The following is a 25,540-nucleotide window of genomic DNA, read 5'->3' on the forward strand; positions in this document are numbered from 1 at the left end:
AGATGCAATAAAATGAAACGGCACCTCTTCCGTGAATACCAGCACTTTGCATTTGGCCTGAAGATGAACAGGTAGCCACGCAACTGGCGCACAAGTGTTGCAACATAATCAGACCTTTAGGGGAAGGGTGAGAACATTATTCTTTGGGGGAAGTCCCATGTTTTTAAATGTGCATTGGATGTGCTTTAAATGTATGGTGTGGACCTGCCTGTCTGAAATTCTGCAGTGCCACTGCCAGTCAGGGTAGACATTACTGAGCTAGATGGGCCAATGGTCTGACTTAGCAGAAGGCAGCATCCCTCAGGCCCAGCCAGTCCACACTCAGCACCAACACTGCCCTGGAAGACTCACGCTCAATGGCGTAAACAGTCTCTTTTGGGACAAGACTGTGTTTGAGACGACTGCCTCACAATAAGGCCTTTGGAAGGTTAAGACAGCAACTCCACTGCACATTTCTTGGGGAGAAAGTCCCACTGAAACAGCAGAGCAGTCTCGTTTCCTGTTCGTCCGGAAGGCAGACTCGAACTCGGCTAACAGCATTGGGGGAAACAGTGGAACCGACTGTCTTGTGAGGTATAGTGGGCTGTCCTTCACCGGAGGCTGGAACAGGCATCTCTCAGGGATGTTGGAGTCGCAAGAGTCCTGTGTTGAACAGGGGTTGGACTGGAAGGAGCAGCAGCAGCTAGTGGCTCCGTGTCAGTGAGGCAGTGGAATCCACTCCGGGTTTTAGTCTGAACTTTCAAGGAGCTCTCCAAGGTGCTTCAGATCCATGGCACCTCCAGGCAGGGCTCAGGAAAGAAACCCTGCCTGAACCCTTGGCGAGCCGCCCCCAGAAAGTGTAGGCTGTACTGAACCAGATGGACCAATGGTCTGATTCAGTATAAAGCGGCTTCCTACATTCCTATTACTGTCCTGGTGGTTGTATTATACCTAAGACATCATCTCACTCCTGATATATCCAAATGATCACTGTGCTCTGCAGGCGAGAGCCTCCTTGCAGATACCATCTCATCAGGAGGTCTATTCCACCCAGTGTAGGAATTTGTTCATCATCATCTTTATTTATTATTAGATTTATATCCCGCCCTAGCAGCCCAGGCATATAAACACTGTAAAACAGCTTAAAAACAGACTTTAAAATGTAATAAAACAAAACATCTTTAGAAAAAAAGTTTTAAAAACATCTTAAAAAGCAATTTCAGCACAGACACAGAATGGGACAAGTTCTCTACTTAAAAGGCTTGTTGAAAGAGGAAGTTCTTCAGTAGGCACCGAAAAGATTTAACAGAGATGGCACCTGTCTAATATTTAAGGGGAGGGGATTCCAAAGGGTAGGTACCACTACACTAAAGGTCCGTTTCTTACGTTGTGCAGAACGGACCTCCTGATAAGATGGTATCTGCAGGAGGCCCTCACCTGCAGAGCATAGTGATTGACTGGGTATATAAGGGGTAAGACAGTCTTTCGGGTATCCTGGTCCCAAGCTGTATAGGGCTTTGTACACCAAAACCAGCACCTTGAACTTAGCCCGGCAGTTAATAGATAGCCAGTGTGATTCTTTCAGCCGCGGGGTGACATGTTGATGATGCCCTGCCCCAGTATGCTGTCTCACAGCTGCATTTTGCACCAGCTGCAGCTTCTGGACCAACCTCAAGGGCAGCCCCACATAGAGCGCATTACAGTAATCTAGCCTGGAGGTTCCAAGTGTGTGGACAACAATGGTCAGGCTATCTCAGTCCAGAAATGGCCACAGCTGTCTTACCAGCCAAACCTCCTAGCCACTGAGGTTAACTGGGCCTCTAAAGATGGATCCAGGAGCACCCCCAGACTACAGACCTGCTCTTTCAGAGGGAGTAAGACCCCATCCAAAGCAGGCAACTGACCAATTATCTGAACTCGAGAACCACCAACCCACAGTGTCTCTGTCTTGCTAGGATTAAGATTCAGTTTATTGGCCCTCATCCAGCCCACCACCAAGTCCAGGCAGCGGTCCAGGGCTTGCATGGCCTCTCCCAATTCAGATGTTACAGAGAATAGAGCTGGGTATCATCATACCATTGACATCTCACCCCGAATCTTCTGATGACCACTCCCAAGGGCTTCATATAGATGTTAAATAGCACTGGGGACAACATGGTACCCTGCGGCACCCCACAGCACACCTGCCAGTGTGGTGGAATTCACTCCCCTTAAATATTAGATAGGAGCCATCTCTGTTGTCTTTTCGGCTCCTACTGAAGGCCTTTCTCTTCCAGCATCCGTTTTAAGTGGAGACTTTGATTCCAGACTGTAATGTTGTTTTTTAAAGATGTTTTGATTCCTTTATTATCACTTGTTTTGCCACCTTGGGCTCCTTTTGGGAGGAAGGGCGAGGTATTGAATAAATAAGTAAAGCAACACTTGGCGTTTCTGAGCTATCTTGACTGGCAGAGCCACGTAAAGCACATTGGAATAGTCCGGACTGGAGTTGGCTGGGTATCCACCACCCATCTGGCGTTCGAAGGTGGGAGCTCTGCCTTTTCCAGAAGTCACAGAAGTAAAAATGTTGGAGGGTTCCCCCCCCCTTTTATTTCCTCTAAAGAAATACCTGGTCTCACCTTTTGGCTGGAAGAAGAGGGTAGAGGCAGCTCCTATTTCACAGAATAGTAGAGGGTCCCATAAGGCCATCGAGTCTGTGATGTTCCTATATATTAGTGTATATATGGTAAGTGCTGGTTGTTTAGAGTATACATGGTAAGTAGTGAAAGAGGAGGGGGAGTGAATGGGCAATAGAATGCTTGATGATTGGCTGAATGTTTAAAATGGCTGACAGTATAAATGAAAGGATGACAGGTAAATCTGGGTGAATGTGAGGTGGTGAATTGTGGAATCTGGGGGGAGAAGAGAAAGAGTGGATTGCTTGGTGGGGTTTGAGAGAGTTGTTTGCCAGGAGAGAGTGAAGAAGGAGGGAGGTGGAGTTCGGATTAGTATTGAGTAAAACCATATGCTTATGTGCCTTAAGAAGAAATCTTGTTAATCTTGTTAGCTTTGTTATCTTTAATAAATACTTAATTTGGTTTACCAAAGGCCTGATCCTTGGCTGGGGTTTCACAGACCAGAAGGGAGGGTAAGGTAATGACCAAGGCTGAAGGGGCACTGTAACAAATGGTGGCAGCGGTGAAGAGAATAACAATACCAGTATTCAGAGTCTCTGGGAATACTAGTATTGGGACGTTACTGGTGGTTGCCTAGCAGGGGGATCTGTTGAGATCTGTGCTAGAGCGGGGAGAGAAATCATAAGAGAGAGCGGTCCGGACTGGTGGAGTCCCTGGTGGTGCCTAGAGACAGGCAGTAGCCACGCGCAGGTAGGAACCTGACAGGGAGAGCCAGGGAAGGACGCCTCACAGAGTCCAACCCCCTGCTCGATGCAGGAATCCATTATTTATACTCCTTTCTATTTGATTCATACCTTGCCCTTTAACAGCACCACGGGGCTCCTGGAAGGAAAGGTGTGATTCAAATAACAACAACACCTAATGCAGGACTAGATCTGATGGGCTCGAGCTACAGGAGGGGAGAATTTCGGTTGAACATGAAGAGGAACCTTTGATGGTAAGTACAGTTCGGCAACGGAACCAGTTACAGCCGTCAGTCGGGGAGGTTCCAGTTCTGGATTTTGTGCATAAGACGGTGTTGGATTAGATCAGGGGCGGGGAACTTCAGGCTTGGGGGACAAATATGGCCCTCCGGGATTCTCTGTGTGGCCCTCGGGACTCCCCAGGCCATAACCCTCTCCGGCCCTGGTTTGCGTCTTCCTCGAGTGTTTTGGCTGGAATGCGTCCTTGAACACTAAAGCTGCCTCTTGCTTGCCTAAATGGAGGCTGGTGTGTGAATGCGTAGGAACTAGCTTACTGTACACAGGTAACATCCAGATTTGTTGCTCCATCGGCTTTTGCCTCCGACTCTGTGGCATGCGGCCCCTGGAAGGTTGTCCAGAAGGGAAAGCAGGCCCTCAGGCAGAGAAAGGTTTTATTTTATTTATTTATTATTTGATTTATATCCCGCCCTTCCTCGCAGCAGGAGCCCAGGGCGGTTCCCCACCCCTGCCTTAAAGGGCTGGCTGTGGTTACTCAGGGGTGATAGAACAACTCCGATCATACTTAGAGGCCTGTTTGCCAGTGGGAAACGTGTCTGGGGAAACAGAAGGGCTTTATCCAAATATGGAATTGCTTCTTGTTGGGAGACTGACACAGAGGGTTGTGGACACATCTATCCCAAATGGAGACATGACGCATTTGAAGGATTATACCTGCAGCTGGGCCCAGTTTAGAACTCAGCATTACCATTTCCATGTGATAAGAGGTGGCCAATACAGCAGCTGCACTCCTTTCTGGGTCACAAAGGCCTTGCCATTATGCTGCATGTCCTGGAAATCTGGCAGCTTGACTGCTGCAATGTGCTCTGGAACTGCCCTTGGAGACAGTTTGGATGCATCAACAGGTCTAAAACGCAGTGGCATGGCTTGTGGCTGGGGATGCTTAAAGCATGGGTGGGGTACGGTAAGCCATAAGCAGAGCTCTGCACAGGATGTGATTCTGCAGGAGCACAAAAAGAAAATATGGTGAATAACACAATGCCTGAGGATCTCAGCTTTTTTTTAAAGCAAGTTTCTAGCCCTTATGGATGCAGAGATGGTTGAAAGCATGTGTGGGTGATGCTTGCCGAAATCACAGAACCCAGCAGGTTGGCTCCACCAGATATCCAGTGGCTGGGAGCGTCAGGGTCCTGCATACCTCCTTGCCCTTTCCCATAACTTCTATGTAAAACAGAAATTTATTTAAAACAGAAATAAACTGCAGATTAGGTTATGCAAAGCAAGGTGATCATTTATTCAGGTAATAATAATAATAAACTTTATTTCTACCCCGCCCTTTTTCCAATAGGACTCAGAGCGGCTTACAACTAAAAACAACACACCATTAAAACATACAAAGTATACAGACTTCCGGGAAGGGTGACTTCACTTGTGCCTGCTTTTGAGACGGGCTCCCGCCTCAAAAGAAGCTTATTCAGATATAAATCAGTCAGAACATTTTTTTTTTTTGACTGATGAAATTTCTCCCGGGCAGGGAGAAACGTAGAGATCAACCTCAAAAGCCTGTTTTTGTTGGGAGGACTGGATTTCATTAATTTATGAGAAAAGGTCCAGCCAACAATGCCGGACGGACTTCCAACTTTTGCTCTATCTGTTTAATGCGATACGTTTATCTTTTCTTCAAAGAGAAAACCGACTAACAGGCAAGCACCCTTCTTTCTATTATTTTTCTTACTTGGTTTAAATTGTTGCAGCAAAAGGAGATTTGTCAGATTGATCGGCTTTGAAGTACTTCTGGGTGAGCTATAACTCTTCTCTGTTATTCACGAAATTAACAGCTTATCTCTGTTTCTGTTGCAAAAAGCTGTCCTGGAAGTGCATTCTAAAGATATACACAGAAGAGGGATTTCTATTCCGAGGAATATTATATTGTCTGGGACTATTCTCTTTTTGGTCTATTTTATTTCGACGAATCTGCTTCTTCACGACGCCACTAACTGTTTTGATGCTGGGAACCAAATTTGTTTTGTATTCTTGAACATAGAGAGATAAGGCAGGCTGCTCTGTTTATACTGTGATGTCATCAAGCCTGGAATATTAACCCAATTGCTGCTGAAATAAGAAGTGGTTCTTCTTTACTTCTGTTTTGCTTTGTTTTCGTGGTTTTAAAAATGGCAATCAAGAAAGTGGCTGAGAATCTGGAAGTAATTATGTTTCAGAAAATAATGGATGAGATTGAGATAACGAAACAAACCCTGCGACAGGGCAGTAAGGAGCTGAAAATTGAACTGAGCAAAATGACGCAGGAGCTTAAAGAAATAGGGGATCCTGTGAGAGAGGAGAATGAGATCAGAGACGTTATCTCTGAAGAAATTAATGAAGATATTAGAGATAAAGTTATCAATGGCTTGGATAATCTTCTGGACTGGAATGACGTGATGGAGTTTGATATAGTGAAAATCTATGGAATTAACTGCAGCCATGTGACAATGGAAAAACTCTCAAGAGATGAGCCAGTGCATTTTGTAAAAAAGAAGAACAGAGATATGACTTTACAACAGTACTTCAGCAACTTATTCAGAATGGATGGCAAGAAAATATTTGGGATAGAGGAAATTCCCATCAGACTCTTATTATATGACTATGGCTATGACAGCAAGATTATTATGGAATACTGATAATGGAAGATTGGACACTGAAATTACTGGACTTAACAGGACTATTGAAGATGGAAGATGAAATTAATAGTATATAATAGTATATAATATATACTATTAATATTAATATATACTAATTAATAGTATATAATATATACTAGTAGTATAGTATATAATAGTAGATAATGGAATAATGGCTATTGAAATTATTGGACCTAACAGATTTTGATGAGATGGATTAATCGAAATGTTTATTTGGAGAAAAATTGATAGATATATTTCTTAAAGAATTGAAACCTCTCTTTGACTTTTTGTGGAAAGAATAAAGTAATGTTTATGAGATTTGATGATTAATTAAGATAACTACTGGAGGAAAGTGATTTTATAATATAATTTAAGAGACAGGGTTGTTATATATTGTAGACCTATAACTGATTTGATCTGTGACAAATGGGAAGTCAATATTTTATTTTTATTTTTTTTTGTTTAATCATTTTTGTTTTGTTTTGTTTTTTGTCTTTGAATGTTTTATGATTTTGTTTTGTATGTTTTATGAAAATTTGAATAAAAATTATTGTAAAAAAAAAAACATACAAAGTATACAATTAAAAATAGAATTAAACTTTGAGAAAAATTAAAACAATAAAACATACGTTAAAAACAGCAGACAATTTAAAATAATAAAACCATATAATGTAATCACCAATCCTAGGACACTTAATCCTGGTCGTTCTCTATCCCAAATGCCCGTTGAAATAAAACAGTCTTTACTTGTCACCGGAAAGACGGCAAGAGGGAGCTGATCGCACCTCACTCGGAAGGGAGTTCCACAGCCTAGGGGTGGCCACCGAAAAGGCCCTATCTCGTGTCCCCATCATATGTGCTTGCGAAGGTGTGGGGAGCACAAGAAGGGCCTCACCTGAAGATCTCAAATCCCGGACAGGTTCATGTAGGGAGATACGATCTGTCAAATAGCCTGGACCTGAGTCGTATAGGGCTTTGTAGGTCAAAACCAGCACTTTGAATTGTGACCGGAAACAAATTGGCAGCCAGTGGAGCTGTTGTAACAGGGGGGTTGTATGATCCCTGTAACCAGCCCCGGTTAGCACTCTGGCTGTAGCTCTTTGTACCAATTTAAGTTTCCGAACAGTCTTCAGAGGCAGCCCCACGTACAGCATGTTACAATAGTCTAAGTGGGATGTAGCCAAGGCATGCATCACCCTAGTCAGATCAGGCAGATCCAGGAACGGGCGCAGCTGGCGCACCAGTTTTAATCGGGCAAATGTGCTCCTGGACACAGCAGTAATCTGGGCATCAAAATTCAAAGCTGAGTCCAGTAGTACACCTAAACTGCGAACCTGAGACTTCAGGGGGAGTGCGACCCCATCCAGCACTGGTTGAATCCCTATTCCCTGATCTGCCCTCCGACTGACCAGGAGTACCTCTGTTTTATCAGGATTTAAGCTCAACTTGTTTGCCCTCATCCAGTCCATCACTGATGTCAGGCACTGGTTGAGGACCTGTACGGCTTCCTTGGCTTCAGGTGGAAAAGAGAAATAGAGTTGAGTGTCATCGGCATACTGATGGCACCAAACCCCAAAACCCCAGAAAACCTCTCCCAGCGGTTTCATGTAAATGTTAAATAACATGGGGGACAAAACTGAACCCTGAGGGACCCCATAGGTCAATGGCGAAGGGGTCGAGCAGGAGTCCCCCAGTACCACCTTCTGGGTTCGGTCCCCCAGGAAGGACTGAAGCCACTGTAACACAGTGCCCCCAAGTCCCATCTCAGCAAGGCGGCCCAGAAGGATACCATGATCGATGGTATCGAAAGCTGCTGAGAGGTCCAGTAGAACCAAGAGATAAACACTCCCCCTGTCCAGTTCTCTGCGTAGGTCATCCACCAAGGCGACCAAAGCTGTCTCTGTCCCATAGCCAGGCCTGAAACCAGAATGAAATGGATCCAGACAATCCATATCATCCAGGAATCTCTGGAGTTGGGCGACCACCACATGCTCTATTATCTTGCTTAAAAATGGAATATTGGAGACTGGCCGGTAGTTACCTAGTAAAGAGGGATCCAGGGAGGGCTTTTTCAGCAGTGGTCTTATAACTGCCTCCTTTAAGCATGATGGAATTCTGCCTTGTTGTAGAGAGGCATTAACCACTCCCCTGACCCAATCGACCAGTCCCCCTCTGGTACTTTTAATGAGCCAGGAAGGGCAAGGGTCCAGTGAACAAGTGGTGGCACGCGCCGCTCCAAATATCTTGTCCACATCCTCGGGCAAAAAAATTGAAAAGAATCCATTTTAATTGGACAAACAAGCACCAAAGTTACATCCTCAGAGACTGTATCAATTTTAGCATCCAAGTCGGAGCGAATCTGAGCGACTTTGTCTGCAAAGTGCCGTTCAAATTCTTGACAGCGGTCTGCTGAGTGGTCAGAATTACCCTCACGGGGGCTGGAACTTAAAAGCCCCCTAACCACTCAAAACAGTTCCACCCGACGGCTCCCAGCAGAAAGATTTCTTCTTAGCCCGCACTGCCTCGGAGTAGGCCTTCAGATAGGTTCTAGCCTGAGATCGGTCAGCTTCGCTCTGAGTCTTCTGCCAACGTCGCTCTAGTCCCCGTCTGACACGTTTCATCACCACCAGCTCCTTGGAAAACCATGGAGCCGGTTTGGCTCCACTCCGAAAGAGGGGACGCTCGGGAGTGATCGTGTCCACCGCCCTGGCCATTTCCCTATTCCAGAGATCAACCAGGGCTTCGACAGGATCGCCTGCCAAGGTGACAGGAAAATCACCAAGAGCCGTCAGGAAACCATCCGGATTGATCAGCCTCTTGGGACGGACCATTCTAATCGGTCCCCCACCCCTGCAGAGGTTCTGGGTCCCAGTGAGTCTAAACCCGACCAGGTAGTGATCTGTCCATGACAACAGGACCACCGCAAGTTCTTCCACACCAAGATCACCATCATACCGACCAACACAGAAAACAAGGTCGAGGGTGTGACCAGCAACATGAGTGGGGCCAGATAATACTTGGGACAGACCCATGGTTGTCATGGAAGCCATGAAGTCCTGAGCCACTCCCGACAGAGCAGTCTCAGCGTGGATGTTGAAGTCACCCAGTACCACAAGCCGAGGGGACTCCAACACCAACCCCGAGACTACCCTGGCTAGCTCAGGTAGGGAGACTGTGGAGCAGCGGGGTGGGCGGTACACCAACAGAATCCCTATTCTGTCCTGGCCACCTAACTTCACGTACACACACTCGAACCCTGAGAACTGTGGGAGAGGGCACCTGGTCAGGGGAATGGTGTCATGATAGACCACTGCAACCCCACCTCCCCGTCCCCCAGGTCTCGCCTGCTGCTGTACTGAGAAAGCAGGTGGACAAAGCTGGGAGAGATTAACCCCCCCAGCTTCATCCAACCAGGTCTCTGTAAAACGTAGCAAAATTCCCTCCAAAATTCTGGTGTAGGATTTTGAATGCCTAGGTGCAAACTTAAAAAAAGCTTATTTCTCCTTGGAGTTTACAGAAATACGGAATTACGTATGGACCACACTTGAAGACTCTCCCTCCTGAACCATCAACATGATTCCCTCAGGACTGGGAAGGGAGCACAGTTCTCCAAACTGCCATGAGATTTCAGGGATTCTCTCTCCCCTAGTCCTGTTAGGTGGTGAAAAAGGAATTTGGAATAGAGGTGGCAGCAACATCATTAACTTGTGGACCTTGCTGCTGCAAGACGTGGACAATGGCTTTAAAAGGGGGCTTAGACCAATTCATCAAAGGTAAGTCTATCAATGGTTACTAACCACAACAACTAAATGGAGCCCCACATTCAAGGACAGTGTAACTCTGAATATTGGTTGCAAGGAAGGGCTCTCTCCTTTATGTCCTGCTATGGGCCACCCAGAAGAGTCTGCCTGGACATTATAGGAATTAAGGAGGCTAGATTAAATGGATCCTTTGGTTGATCCAGCAGGGTTTATTTTATATTCTCAGAATTTAGGACTCAGTGGCATTATCTAATGAAGTGGAATGTTGGAAGATTCAGGACCAACAAAATTTATTTATTTATTTGATTGCTATCCCGCCATCCTCCCAGTAGGAGCCCAGGGCAGCATAAAACAAAGTACTTCTTCACACAAGGTGCTGTTAAACTGTGGAATTCTGTCCCATAAGATGTAGGGATGGCCACCAGCTCTGCTGGCTTTAAATGTTAGATCAAGTCATGGAGGAGGAGGAGGAAGCTATCAATGGCTACTAGTCATGATGGATATGTTCAATGTCATAGGTAGTATATGTCCCTGAATACCCAATTGTGGGGAATCGCAGAGGTGAGAGCACTGTTGTGTTCGGGTCCTGCTTGCAGGCCTCCCAGCGGAGCATCTCTTTGGCCACTGTGAGGACAGAATGCTGGACTAGATGGGCCTTTCGCCTGATCCAGCAGCCAGGCTCGTCTTATGTTCTCATGTCCTTGTCACAGGAAGAGCTCAACAACTCAGAAGGAATTGTGTTATGTCTGTATTCATATGACATGATCACCCTAGTAGATACTGAGAGACTATTGCGGACCAAACTGCAATATTTTTCACACCTTAACATTCAGCCGTATCCAGAAGTCTATCCTCGTCCCACATTTCTCTCCCCCTGTGCATAAGCTGATGCTCATTCAAGTTTGAATGGTCACTAAGGCTTCTTTCCCTCACAGATCCTATAATTGGTCCCAGGCTATGCTCTGAGGGCGCATGAGGCCACCACCTTGCTGAAGCTATGCAGGTCTGGGTCTGGTCAGGGCCTGCATGGGAGACCGCCTGGGATAATGCCACCTTGGGTTCTATGATGAAATAAAGGTGGGGAATAAATGTAAGAAATAAATAAAACAAATAAATAATACAGCATTTCTCAAATGGTGGGCCAGGGACCAAAAATTGGCCTCAGTAACATAGCGCACCCAGTGCCTCCTCATTTGCACGCCCTGCAGCCATTTTGGTTGGACCAATGACAGTGCCAACAAGTTCCCCACATGCTAAGGAAAGTTGGCCAGGAGACAGGAAAGGTCTCCCTCTTCTGAGGAAAAAGACCCAGAGGAGGCACTGAAGGAAATTAGAAAAGTAAAAAGGTTAAAATATATTAGATATTTACTAAATATTCAATATGGGAAGAGAAATTAAGGGAATGATGGAGGAAAACTGTTATACGAGGGATGAAAGAAACTGGAAGGTTGGGGTGGGCCTAGGGTAGGGTACAAGTTAAGTGTGAAAGGAGGATGGGAGAAGAAATGAGGCAATGAGTAAAAACACTTTGAGAGGCAATGGGAGACAGGAGAATATAAAATAAACCAGCTTCTCCAATTACTGCCACTGGATGAGCAAATTCTGCCCAAAGTGGGGAGGCTGAGTCATGATACTTCCAATGTCTGCACATAGCTCGAGCAAAGCTGCACAATGGAACTCCTTGCCACAAGGAAATTGCTGTGGCAGAGTTTAGAAATGTCCAAGGTGAGATTAGAAACCAATAAAAAATGGTGATTGCCAATTGATTATGCCAAACCTCATCTCCATCTGCCACCATTTTGTGACTGGTGCCCCAAGTGATTGAGGCCTGCCCTTTCAAGTGGGCCATGATGGTGGAAAGGTTGACAGCCCCTGCTCTGGTAAGTGACTAACTAATAAAATCTTTTCCCCGAACTGTGCACTTGTACAGTTTTTGCCTGCGTGGTCTTTCCTCTGTGTAATCAGCTGTGACCTACGGTTGAATCCTGTCTTGCAATCTACACATTTGTAGTTTTTCCCTGCCATGGAGCCTCTCATGAGCAGTAACAGCCAAATTATGGTTGAAGTTTTCCCTGCACTCTTGAGCACTGATATGGTTTCTCTCCAAATCCACTGATAAGGGATTCGCAGATGAGAAATAAAGCAAGTACTGCAAACCAGGACTTACAAAGTTTCTCATCCTGTGTGGATTTTCTTGTGCCTGATGAGGTGTGATGGGTCGCTGAAGTTCCTCCCACAATCTGAACACACATATGGCCGGTCCCCTGTGTGGATTCTTTGGTGGTTCACCAGTTGTGAGTTCTGGCGAAAGCACTTTCCACATTCCAAGCACTTGTATGGCTTCTCTCCTGTGTGGATTCTCTGATGTTTCACAAGTGGCGACCGCTCTCGGAAGCACTTACCACACTCAGAGCATTTGTATGGCTTCTCTCCTGTGTGGATCCTTTGGTGAGTGACAAGGGCAGACCTCCTCCTGAAGCTTTTCCCACAGACAGAGCACCGATAAAATTTGTCACTTGTGTGGGTTCTTTCATGCAGAAGAAGTTCATTCCCTGTGCAGAAGCTTTTCCCACAGACCAAGCATTTGTAAGGCCTCTCTCTTGTGTGGGTTCTCTTATGCCTGATCAGATGGGAGGGGTCTCCAAAGCTTTTCCCACAGTCAGGGCAACTAAATGGTTTCTCTCCGGTGTGGATTCTCTCATGATTTATAAGCTGTGAGTGCTGGCGGAAGCTCTTCCCACAAATGGAGCATTTGAAAGGCTTTTCTCCTGTGTGGATTCTCTGATGTTTAATAAGGATTGATCTGCTGCTAAAGTTTTGCCCACAATCTGGGCATTTATATGGCTTCTCTCCCCTGTGGAGTCTCTCATGGGCAATGAGAGCAGAATTGTGGTTGAAGCTTTTCCCGCACTCTGAACACTGATATGGTTTCTCTCCTGTGTGGATTCTCAGATGAGTAATAAGGTAGGCACTGGTGCTGAAGCTTTTCCCACAAACAGAACACTTACAAGGTTTCTCTCCTGTGTGTGTTCTTTTATGTCTGCTGAGGTGAGATGGGTCACTGAAGCTCCTCCCACAGTCTGAACATACATACGGCCTCTCCCCTGTGTGGATTCTCTGATGGTTCCCAAGTTGTGACTGCTGTCGGAAGCATTTCCCACACTCTGAGCATTTGTATGGCTTCTCTCCTGTATGGATTCTCTGGTGTTTCACAAGTTGCGAGTGCTGTCGGAAGCACTTCCCACACTCTGAGCATTTATGTGGCTTCTCTCCTGTGTGGATTCCCTGGTGGTTCACAAGCTGGGAATGCTGTCGGAAGCACTTCCCACACGCTGAACATTCATATGGCTTCTCTCCTGTGTGGATTCTCTGATGTTTCACAAACTGTGAGTTGTACTGGAAGCACTTTCCACACTCTGAGCATTTGTATGGCTTCTCTCCTGTATGGATCCTCTGATGGCTAATTAGGACTGACATCCTGGTGAACGTTTGCCCACAGGCAGTGCACTGACACAATTTTTCATTCATGTGTACTCTCTCATGCATGAGAAGCTCATTCCCTGTGCAGAAGCTCTTTGTGCAGGCCAAGCACTTATAGGGCCTCTCTCTCATGTGGGTCCTCTTATGCCTGATGAGGTGTGAGGGGTCACCAAAGCTTTTCCCGCAGCTGGGGCAGCTATATGGCTTCTCTCCCGTATGGATCCTCTCATGGTTAACAAGGTGTGAGTGTTGGCGGAAGCCTTTCCCGCAAACAGAGCATTTGAAGGGTTTCTCTCCTGTGTGGATTCTCTGATGTTTAATGAGGACTGATTTGCTGCTAAAGTCTTGCCCACAATCTGGGCATTTGTACAGAGATCTCTGTGTTTCGGTTATTCCATGCACCAGAAGATCAGACATCTCCCTGAAGGCATTGCCACATTCAAGGGGAGCATTTTCGGTCTTATCCTCGAGGATACCCTGCTGGACTATTCTGTCTGCCAGTTCCTCATACCTCCCCTGGTGGTTAATTAGGCTGTCCTCTTTTGCTGGGCAGTTTCTTGGGTGACTCTCAAAGGCTTCATCTCCCAGGTTGGGACTCTGAGATGTATTCCATTCAGCTCTACCTGGTAATGTCACCTGGGGTTCCACTGTCACGGAATTTCCAGCCTGATTTAGCTCATTTCCACACACCCACTTGTCACCTGCTGGAACAGAAAGAGAATTCCGTTGTGAGTCTTTCTGGAACCTGAGAGAGAGAGAGAACTCTGGCTGCAGTCTGGGAACAACTGCAAAGAAACAACCCTACATGAGCGGGGTTCTGCTCAGGCAACGGGACTTCCCCTGCAGAAGTGGAAGTCTGTCGGGCAAGTGGAACAGCAGCGTTAACCCAATAATATTGGGCAGTCTATAGCTATATTGACACACACGTAGGTACATACACACACACATGGGGGAAAACATAGGAAGCTACCTTATACCGAGTCAGACCATTAGTCCATCTAGCTCCGTATTATCTACAGAGGCTCTCTAGGGTTTCACAGAAGGGGATCTCTCCCAGCCCTACCAGGAGATGCCAGAGATTGAACCTGGGACCTTCTGCATGCAAAGCAGATACTCAGCCACTGAGCTCCAGCCCTTTCCAAAAGGATTATGAACATGGGATTAGGAACATTGGTCCATCCAGCTCAGCATTGACTGGCAATTCCCAGAGTTCTCTGGGAAGAGGGGTCTCTCCTAAACACCCTCAGCACCTTTAATAAACTACAGTCCCCAGGATTCCTTGGGGGAAAGCCATTGCTGTTTGCAGTGATATAATACTGCTTTAAATGTAAGGTGTGAATGTAGCCTCAATCAGAGTCTCCTTACCTAAGAAAGGGGTGGCTCCATCATCGCCCTCTTGCTCGATATCAGGGAAGACCAGCCTCTGCCAAGCATCTTGAAGAACATCCTCTGTCTCAAGGGGATTCATCGTCTCTTGCTTCAGAGGATTCAGCAGCTAAAGATGCAACAGCACAGATCCCATTCAAGGAAGAGACACACAGAATGAAGGCGGAATAATGTGGATTGAGTGGAGAACCCTGCTCTTGCGCTCAGGTCCTGCTTGGGGGCTTCCCATTAGAGCATATGGCTGGCCATAGTGAGAACAGAATGGTGGACTATGATGGGCCTTTGGCTTGGTCCAGGAGGGCTCTTCTTGTGCCTGAGACATCTGTCTGAAACATCATGGTGCCCAGACTCGGCACCAGCAGACAGCCAGGTTGGGCACTTGCTGAGGGCCCCTATGGCTGAGAGGGGCCCCTGCTGCTGGGGCTGGGTGGTTGTAGCTCCCGCTCCATGATCTGTGCTAATATCAGGTTACAGAGTGGGAGCCACCCTCCCAGGCAACGCCCCCACCACCAGCATGGGCTGGCCGCACCACTTCCCACGGTGCCACTTTGTGGCGTGTGCATGCTTGCCATCACCCAAGATGGCAGCAGGGACGTCAACAGTACGCTCATACGCTGACCTGGCCAGGCCTATTTAAGCCCCTGTTGGAGCCCACCTGCCCTCTCCCTTGCTCCTAATCTTGATCCTGTTCATTGACTTTCCACCCCCTCCCTTCTCCTGTTTCCTTCTCAGTCCCACTCGTCTCCCAACCCTTTTTGTGTTGGAAGCGGAGCAAGAGCAACTCCTGTTTGGGTTCTTTTGCTTGTATTCCAGAAGGAAGATAGAGTTAGGGCCCTCCAGCTGGCTAGGCTTGCCTACCTTTACCTGAGCTCTTCTCTACCTAACTTCCTTCCATTGTAACCTGATATGCTGAGGGAAGCTGACCTGCCCCTCCTTCGTCTTCTTCAACTGTCCAAGGAGAGAGGAGACATCTCTGACTTTGTTCTCTCTCCTGAGCCATGAGGGCAACACCCAAGTCTGGGGATTGCAGCTGCAACTTAGTTAGTTAGAACTAGGTATGCCTTTGTATCTACTATGTATTTCTATAAATAAAGTAGCTTTTCTTATTTTACTAAGTCTTAAGTCTCAGTGATCTAAATGCAGGGTAAAAGCCTGCTACTTAGGTAAATGCACACACTGGCACACATGCAGCTCAGACGCTGCGTATTTCTGCATATTTCCATAACAATTTGCAACCCTTTATCCCTGGCCTTTGACAGTTAATATATTTTGTTTTGTGGCACTAACCACCTGTTAGCTGAATTTATACTGGTTTTTATTTACAGTGCCTTGCAAGAGCAGTCAGACCCCTGACCAATGCTCTCATATTACTGAATTACAAATGGTGCATTGTAATTTCGGTCTGCATATTTAATTTTGAAACACTGAAACTCAAAATCATTTATTGTAAAGTGACATTGGTTTTATGTTGGGAAATGTTTGTAAGAAACATAAAAAACTGAAACATGTTGCTGGCATAAGTATTCAACCTCCACACATTAATATTTGGTAGAGCCTCGCTTCGCTGCAATAACAGCTTTAAGTCTTTCAGGGTAGGTACGTACCAGCTTTGCACATGGTGTCAGAGGGAGTTTGGCCCATTCTTCTTGGTAGATTCACTCCAAGTTGTTCAGGTTGATTGGACGTTGCTTGTGGGCCACAGTTTTCAAAGAGCGCCACAGATTCTCTTTTTTTTTTATAATAATTTTTATTCAAATTTTCATAAAACAAACAAAACAAAATCAAAAAAACATAACACAATAGGAATGAAAATAAAAAACTTGACTTCCAATTTGTCACAGATCAGCTATATCAGAGCGCTACAGATTCTCAATGGGATTGAGATCAGGACTTTGACTGGGCCACTGGAGGACATTCACTTTTTTGTTCTTGAGCCACTCCAGTGTTGCTTTGGCCTTGTGCTTGGGATCATTGTCCTGCTGAAAAGTAAATTTCCTCCCAAGCTTCAGTTTTTAGTGGACTGAAGCAGGTTCTCTTGCAGTATTTCAATGTATCTTGCTCCATCCATTCTTCCTTCACTTTTAACAAGATGCCCAGTCCCTGCTGATGAGAAGCATCCCCACAGCATGATGCTGCCACCACCATACTTCACTGTAGGGATGGTGTGTCTTGAGGCACAGGCAGTGTTAGGTTTGCGCCACACACAGCACTTTGAGTTGTGGCCAAAAGCTCTATCTTGGTCTCATCTGACCACAAAACCTTTTCCCACATCGCAGCTGGGGCACTCTCTTGCTTTCTGGCAAACTCCAGACGTGCTTTCAGATGGTACTTTTTGAGAAACGGCTTCTTTCTTGCCACCCTCCCATACAGGCCAGTGTGATGCAGAGCTTTGATATGGTTGACTGGTGCAGCATTACGCCACTCCCAGCCACTGAACTCTGTAGCTCCTTCAAAGTGATTGTTGGCCTCTCTGTGGCTTCTCTCACAAGTCTGCTTTTTGTCTGAGCGCTGAGTTTTGAGGGACGGCCTTTTCTTGGCAGTGCCTGGGTGGTGTGATCAGGACCGGCGCCAAAGGGTGGCCAGGTCGGGCCCTGGCAGAGGGTGGGTGGGTAGCGCTCCCTTCCACAATCCGCAGCAGCATCTGCTCCAGACCCTGCCACGGATCATAGAAAGGGAGCTCCCAGGCACACACCCCCAGTACTGCGCAGGCCCACGACGCCCACCTGCATGCTCCACCTACCTTTCCCTTGAAGTAAATGCTGGCTGCGCTCCGGGCACATGCCTGCCATCAACCAGTACGGCAGCCATGGTTTCCCTAAAGGGCTGATGCCCTTGCTGCCAACTTGGTTATGGTAGGTATGCGTGTGGGTAGCACACGTGTGCCATTAACCAAGATGGCGGCAGAGGCATCAGCCCCTTAGGGAAGCATCAGCCACCATCTTCGTTGATGGCAGGCATGTGCACACACCGTGGGCATTCACTTCAATGGAAAGGTAAGTGGGGCATGTGTGTGGGTGCTGGGGCAGGCTGGTGCCCAAGGGCCCTGGCATGCCTGGCGCTGGCCCTGGCTGTGATACAGCTTCCACTTCCTGATTATTGATCCAACTGTGCTCACTGGGATATCCAAACATTTGGATATTAGTTTGTACCCTTTTCCTAATCTATGCATTTGTATTACATTCTCTCTCACTTCTGTAGAATGCTCTTTGGTCTTCATTTTCCTTCAGATCCACAACCTGACCAATGATCCTTCAACAGTGGGGTTTTCATTCTGACAATGTGACAGCAACTTGAACGGTTCCCAGGTGGAGGTAACTGTGTCCTCGATAGGGCAATTTCTTCCATCTGTGTACACTGGCAGCTTCCACAGCACAGAGGTTGAATACATACGCAAGCAACATGTTTCAGTTTTTTATGTTTCTTACAAACATTTCCCAACACAAAACCAATGTCCCCTTACAATAATTGATTTTGAGTTTCAGTGTTTCAAAATAAAATATCCTACAGAACAAAATTACAATGTAGCATTTGTAATCCAGTAATATGAGAGCATTGGTCAGGGGTCTGACTACTTTTGCAAGGCGCTGTATATTATTTTATGTATTGTGTATTTATTTAGTTAACATTTCTGTTCTTCTTTCCCCTTTTGTTAAATTTGCAAACAATAATTTGCAAATTTAATAAAAGGGGAAAGTAGAAGTCTTAACTACATCATCATCATCATCTAATTTATACTATTGTGTTCCCATTTGGAATGGTTTTATATGTTTTATCATTTTTGTTGTTATGTGCCTTCAGGTCGATTACAACTTATGGCGACCCTATGAATCAGTGACCTCCAAGAGCATCTGTCATGAACCACCCTGCTCAGATGTTGTAAGTTAAGGTCTGTGGCTTCCTTTATGGAATCAATCCATCTCTTGTTTGGCCTTCCTCTTTTTCTACTCCCTGCTGTTTTTCCCAGCATTATTGTCTTTTCTAGTGAATCTTGTCTTCTCATGATGTGTCCAAAGTAAAATTTGTTTTTATATATAATAGTATATTCTGTTGCTGCCACCCGCTTGAGAACCTTATAGTGAAGGTAAGAAATCTTAAAAATTAAACAAGCAACAACAGAAAGCCAAGATGATTATCATTGTAATAATCACAAATCCTCTTCCTGCCTACCCATGCCTCCACTTCCTCTCTGTCATTTCCCTCTATTTACTTTGGACTGGGAGACGGCCCATCCATTGCACTGAATATTCATGTTGATTTTTAAATGTTTTTTTATTGCTTCTTCTGTATATTAAATTGTATTTTGTTGAAATACAATTTGCATTCTATGGAATTACACTTGCTAAACAACAGGAAGAAAAAGCATTAAGTGGTCTACTGAGACCCTCCAAGACCCATGGAGTGGTCCATGGGGGAAGATTTGGGGCTAGCCCTTGGCGAGTGATGAATTTGCTTGGCATGCCTTCCTCAGAAGTTGGCACTCTGGGCCTTTTTCTCTGGAATACCATTTATTGCCTGGAACTAATTGGAGTGTAGCTTACCATCATATTTCCATCCAGCGCACTGCAGTGTATGATTTGGCTGCTCTGGCTAGCTCAGAACTTGGCATTCTGGCTATTTTTCTGGAATCCTGTTTACTGTCTGGAATATGGACTCTGTGGAAGTTCTGTGCTTCAGTCCCATCAGCTCCTCTGTGACTGGTCAATTACAGCATAATCCTAACCAAGTCTACTCAGAAGTAAGTCCTGTTGCATTCATTGGGGCTTGAAATGGACATGGACTGCCTTCAAGTCGATCCCGACTTAGGAAGCCCTGTGAATACGGATTTCATGGTAAGCAGTATTCAGAGGGGGTTTCCCATTGCCTCCCTCTGAGGCCAGTCCTCCCCAACTGGCTAGTGCCTGCTCAGCTTGCCACAGCTGCACAAGCCAGCCCCTTCCTTGTCCGCAACTGCCAGCTGGGGGGCAACTGGGCTCCTTGGGACTTTGCAGCTTGCCCACGGCTACACAGGTGGCAGGGCACGTAACCCCTGAGCCACTCACTGTGGGGTGATCTTTAGCTGGCCCTTTACACCCAGGAGACACGAGCGGGGATTTGAACTCACAGACTCTGGACTCCCAGCCAGGCTCTCCTCCCCACTGTGCTATACCAGCTGTTTCATTGGGGCTTCCTCCTGGGTAAATAGGATTAGGGTTGCTGCTTGGGACAGAAGGCTCTGTCAGTTTCAGTTCTCTCTGTTTCTCATTTTTCCAGTCTTAAATTCAATTCTCGGCAGGTCTGCAGTAATTTGCAATTTAAAAAAATCAGGAACATTTATCAGTGGTTTACTGCAAACCTCTCCTAATAAACAGTTTGACTGATGTACACAGTTTTGCAAGCAATTTCTCCTAATATAATGCATTTCTGTATGTTATTTTCACTCATATATTCATCTTTAGCACGTTTCCCCCTAATATATGCATTTGTGTAAACACTGGTTGGTTGGAGATCTGCCTAGCAAAATTCAGATTAGGGCGAATTCCAAAGGACGGCTGTGTCTTTTGGTTCTCATACTGTTTCAGAAAGTGCAAATTTGATAGTTAGCCTATAAATGTGACCTGAATTGAATTTCTCCCCCATCCCTGCTGTACGTTCTGCGGGTCAGGGACCTGTCACACCTGTTTGATGATGTAAGCTAGCTAGGTAAGTAAATAATACTCTTAACAGGCTCTGGCCGTGCCAGGAGCCCTCTGAAAGCTTTGGGGAGAGAGTTTTTGCCATTCTGGATTGCACCATGAAGGGAAGGGTTGTCTACGGGTGTCGGTGTGTCAAGTCCAGGGTTGGTGCAAGATATTTTGCTGCCTGGCACCTCCATTCCTCATACAGAAGCTACCAGCTGACTCTTCCTTACGGGGGGGGGGACACATGCCAGTGGTGGGCAGGGCCAGGGGCAAAAGCTGGCAGAGGAACAAATGTAAACTTTACCTTTGTACAGTAGGCTAGTTTCTAACATAACAGAAGAACCTACGATGAGTCTGGCTGCCGGATCAAGTCAGTGGCCCATCTAGTCCAGCGTCCTCTTCTCACCATGGCCAACCAGATGCCGCTGGGAAGCCCACAAGCAGGACACGAGCACAAGAGCACTCTCCCCTCCTGCGGTTTCCAGCGCCTGGTATTCCGGGGCATACTGCCTCCAACCGTGGAGGGAGAGCATTGCCGTCATAGCCACTGATAGCCTTGGAAAATGGAAATGGACTGCCTTCAAGTCGATCCCGACTCATGGCGACCCTATGAACAGGGCTTTCATGGTAAGCGGTATTCAGAGGGGGTTGACCATTGCCTCCCTCTGAGGCTGAGAGGCAGTGACTGGCCCAAGGTCACCCAGTGAGCTTCATGGCTGTGTGGGGATTCAAACCCTGGTCTCCCAGGTCGTAGTCCAGCACTCTAACCACTACACCACTGACTCTCTGCTGATAGCCTTATCCTCCATGAATTTGTCTAATCCTCTTTTAGAGCCGTCCAAGTCGGTGGCCATCACTGCCTCCTCTGGGAGGGGCTTCCATAGCTTAGCTCTGCGCTGCGTGAAGGAGGACTTTCTTTCGTCTGTCCTGAACCTTCCAACATTCAGCTTAACATAAGAACATAAGAAGAGCCTGCTGGATCAGGCCAGTGGCCCATCTACTCCAGCATCCTGTTCTCGCAGTGGCCAACCAGGTGCCTGGGGGAAGCCCGCAAGCAGGACCTGAGTGCAATCTCCACGAGTTCTAATGTTATGAGAGGGGGCAAAAAACTTTTTTCTATCCATGCATCGTTTTATACACTTCTGTCATTTCAACTCTGACTAGCCTTTTCTCTGAACTAAAGAGCGCCAAATGCTGCAACCTTTCCTCAGAGAGGAGTCATTCCATCCCCTTGATCGCCTTGGTGTCCCTTTTCTGAGCCTTTTCCAACTCTGCAATATCCTTTTTCAGGGGAGGCGACCAGAACTGCACACGGTATTCCGAATGCGGACGCACCATAAATGTTTGTAACAGCGTTGTGATTTCATCAGTTTTATTTTCAGTACCTTTCCTAATGATCCCTAGCACGGAGTTTGCCTTTTTCACAGCTGTGGCACACTGGGTCTGGGTGTACACACACACTCACACTCCCATCTCTCTCCTACAACCAGAGAGGCAAAAGTCATTATCAAAATTAAAGGAGGCTGTCAGGCCAGGCAGAAATATAGAAGGAGGCTGGCAAGCAAGACTAGTGAGGGGTGTGATCTAGGGAAAGATGCTGGGGAAGGGAGGGCATGTCCCAAGGGTCAGATAAGTGGGCCTGGAGGGCCACATTTCATTCCTAGGCCTGAGGTTCCCCACCTGTGTGCCCTACACTTTCTTAATTCCATTTATATCCTGCCTTTCTTTTACGGAGGTCAAGGCTCCACCACCAACGCTTCATGAGAAGCAGAATCCTCCCTCCCTGTTTTTGCACAGACTCTCGGCCTGCAGAAAGGCCCTGTGCCAAATTCTCTCACCTGCCCTTCCTGCCTCTGCAGGAACTCCTCCGCCAGGGCCACTGCTTGGGTGCAGCTCCCCGGCCCGCCTGCCTCGACCCAGCTCTGCATTTCCGGGGGGAGGACAGTCAGAAACTGCTCCAGGACCACCAACTCCACCATCTGCCCCTTGCTGTGTCTCTCCGGCTTCAGCCACCCGTGGCAAAGTTCCTGGAGTCGGTCACAAGCTGCTTGGGGCTCCTCGGCCTCTTGGTAGGCAAACTGCCTGAAGCGTTGGCGACAGGTGTCCAAGACAGAGCAGGTCTCTCCACTCACGATCTCTTCTTTCACTTTCATGCAACCTGCAGGATCTTTCGCCAACAGGAAGTTCTCTGTCTCTTGGATCTCCGAACTGAGGCCTAAGAGAGGTTCAGATGCCCCACCTGTGGTGCCAGCGTCTCCCTCAAATTGGGCTAGGAAATCCTTGCTGCCGCCAACAGGCATGGGACCCAAGGTTTGTGGGGTCCCCCGATCCGAAGAGACAGACTCCACCGTCTTCAGGAGCTCCTGCCACCGGGCTTCCCAGCTCTCTTGCAACTCCCATTTACCTTGTTCTGGTGGGGCTCTTTCCCATAATTCCTTAGTCATCTTGACCCGGTTGACAAGAAGGCTCTTTTCTAGGCCTCCCTCTGGTTCGAGGCACAGGGAATCCAGCTCCTTTTCCTTCAGTCCTGGTCCTAAGGCAGCCCGCAGCTGGAGACCCAGGGCTGGCATAGTTTTGTGCTTGGTAGCCATTTTTCTTCTAAAAAGTTGGGGAGGGGGGAGCCCAAACCACAGCTAGTGGTTGGTCCCCCCCAAAATCAACATACACTCTTAAAATATTAGCCTGTCTCTGCGGGGAGGTGATGCACAGTCATAAATTCATATTCTTCACGGGGAGTGCTTCTGCCTAATGGAAAGAAAAAGTGCTGTCAATATTCAGAAAAAATCCATATCTTTCCATATTTCCAATTTCCATATCTTAAGAAGAGTGTGTGTATTTTAAAAAATTACATTTAATCCTGACCTTTTGTCAGGGAGCTCTTGGTAGTATCCTTGCTTTTTCTTTTTTTTTTTTTTTGGTCCCTCCAGATTTTATCCTTATCCAGATTTTATCCTGAGGTGGGGGGAGATCTGGATCCAGGTCTCCCTGTTCCTATCAGGCTGCCCAGCTCCTCATCCTCCAATGAGCTAAAATTAATCCATTTTGGCCTCATAGCAAAATCTGTGAAGTAATGAGAGAGCCATGAGAGAGAAAAGTTGACTGACCCAAGGTCACACAGGGAGCTTCATATAATAATAATAATAATAATAATAATAATAATAAACTTTATTTCTACCCCGCCCTTTTTCCAATAGGACTCAGAGCGGCTTACAACTAAAAACAACACCATTAAAACATACAGAGTATATTATTAAAAAAGAATTAAACTATGAGAAAAATTAAAACCATAAAATATAGGCTAAAAACAGCAGACAATTTAAAATAATAAAATCATATAATGTAATCACCAAACCTATGACACTTAATCCTGGTCTTTCTCTATCCCAAATGCCCGTTGAAATAAAACAGTCTTTACTTGTCGCCGGAAAGACGGCAAGGAGGGAGCTGATCGCACCTCACTCGGAAGGGAGTTCCACAGCCTAGGGGCGGCCACCGAAAAGGCCCTATCTCGTGTCCGCGTCATATGTGCTTGCGAAGGTGTGGGGAACACAAGAAGGGCCTCACCTGAAGTTCTCAAATCCCGGACAGGTTCATGTAGGGAGATACGATCTGTCAAATAGTTTGGACCTGAGCTGTATAGGGCTTTGTAGGTCAAAACCAGCACTTTGAATTGTGACCGGAAACAAATTGGCAGCCAGTGGAGTTGTTGTAACAGGGGAGTTGTATGGTCCCTGTAACCAGCCCCGGTTAGCACTCTGGCTGCAGCTCTTTGTAACAATTTAAGTTTCCGAACAGTCTTCAAAGGCAGCCCCATGTAGAGTGCGTTACAGTAGTCTAAGCGGGATGTAACTAAGGCATGCATCACCCTAGTCAGATCAGGTAGCTCCAGGAACGGGCGCAGCTGGCGCACCAGTTTTAATTGGGCAAATGCGCTCCTGGATACAGCAGCAATCTGGGCCTCCAAATTCAAAGCTGAGTCCAGTAGTACACCTAAACTGCGAACCTGAGACTTCAGGGGGAGTGCGACCCCATCCAGCACCGGTTGAATCCCTATTCCCTGATCTGCCCTCTGACTGACCAGGAGTACCTCTGTTTTGTCAGGATTTAAGCTCAACTTGTTTGCCCTCATCCAGTCCATCACTGATGCCAGACACTGGTTTAGGACCTGTACGGCTTCCTTGGCTTCAGGTGGAAAAGAGAAATAGAGTTGAGTGTCATCAGCATACTGATGGTACCGAACCCCAAAACCCCAGAAAACCTCTCCCAGCGGTTTCATGTAGATGTTGAATAACATGGGGGACAAAACTGAACCCTGAGGGACCCCATAGGTCAATGGCGAAGGGGTCGAGCAGGAGTCCCCCAGTACCACCTTCTGGGTTCGGTCCCCCAGGAAGGACTGAAGCCACTGTAACACAGTGCCCCCAAGTCCCATCTCGGCAAGGCGGCCCAGAAGGATACCATGATCGATGGTATCGAAAGCCGCTGAGAGGTCTTGTAGAACCAGCAGAGACACACTCCCCCTGTCCAGTTCTCTGCGTAGGTCATCCACCAAGGCGACCAAAGCCGTCTCTGTCCCAAAGCCAGGCCTGAAACCAGAATGAAATGGATCCAGACAATCCGTATCATCCAGGAATCTCTGGAGTTGGGCGACCACCACACGCTCTATTATCTTTCTTAAAAATGGAATATTGGAGAGTGGCCGGTAGTTACCTAGTAAAGAGGGATCCAGGGAGGGCTTTTTCAGCAGTGGTCTTATAACTGCCTCCTTTAAGCACGATGGAATTCTGCCTTGTTGTAGAGAGGCATTAACTACTCCCCTGACCCAATCGACCAGTCCCCCTCTGGTACTTCTAATGAGCCAGGAAGGGCAAGGGTCCAGTACACACGTGGTGGCACACGCCGCTCCAAGGATCTTGTCCACATCCTCGGGTAGAACAAGTTGAAAAGAATCCATTTTAATTGGACAAACAGGCGCCGAAGTTACATCCTCAGAGACTGTAT

The 25,540-nt window shown here is 46.8% G+C and overlaps 1 protein-coding gene across 1 annotated transcript in view; it reads right to left on the reverse strand.

The window, feature by feature from the left end:
* Positions 1-6,887: 6,887 nt before the first annotated feature.
* Positions 6,888-25,540, reverse strand: part of LOC133378882 (uncharacterized) — a 40,555-nt gene continuing 21,902 nt past the window's right edge. Inside the window, exons 6-8 of the mRNA XM_061613495.1 lie at positions 22,378-23,172; positions 14,862-14,991; positions 6,888-14,200 (exon numbers count right to left, since the gene is read on the reverse strand). Coding sequence (XP_061469479.1) covers positions 12,192-14,200; positions 14,862-14,991; positions 22,378-23,172 — 2,934 coding nt within the window. The 3' untranslated portion in view covers positions 6,888-12,191. The remainder of the gene's footprint in view (positions 14,201-14,861; positions 14,992-22,377; positions 23,173-25,540) is intronic.

This window comes from Rhineura floridana, chromosome 3 (assembly GCF_030035675.1).
Source record: "Rhineura floridana isolate rRhiFlo1 chromosome 3, rRhiFlo1.hap2, whole genome shotgun sequence".
Classification (NCBI taxonomy): Eukaryota; Metazoa; Chordata; class Lepidosauria; order Squamata; family Rhineuridae; genus Rhineura; species Rhineura floridana.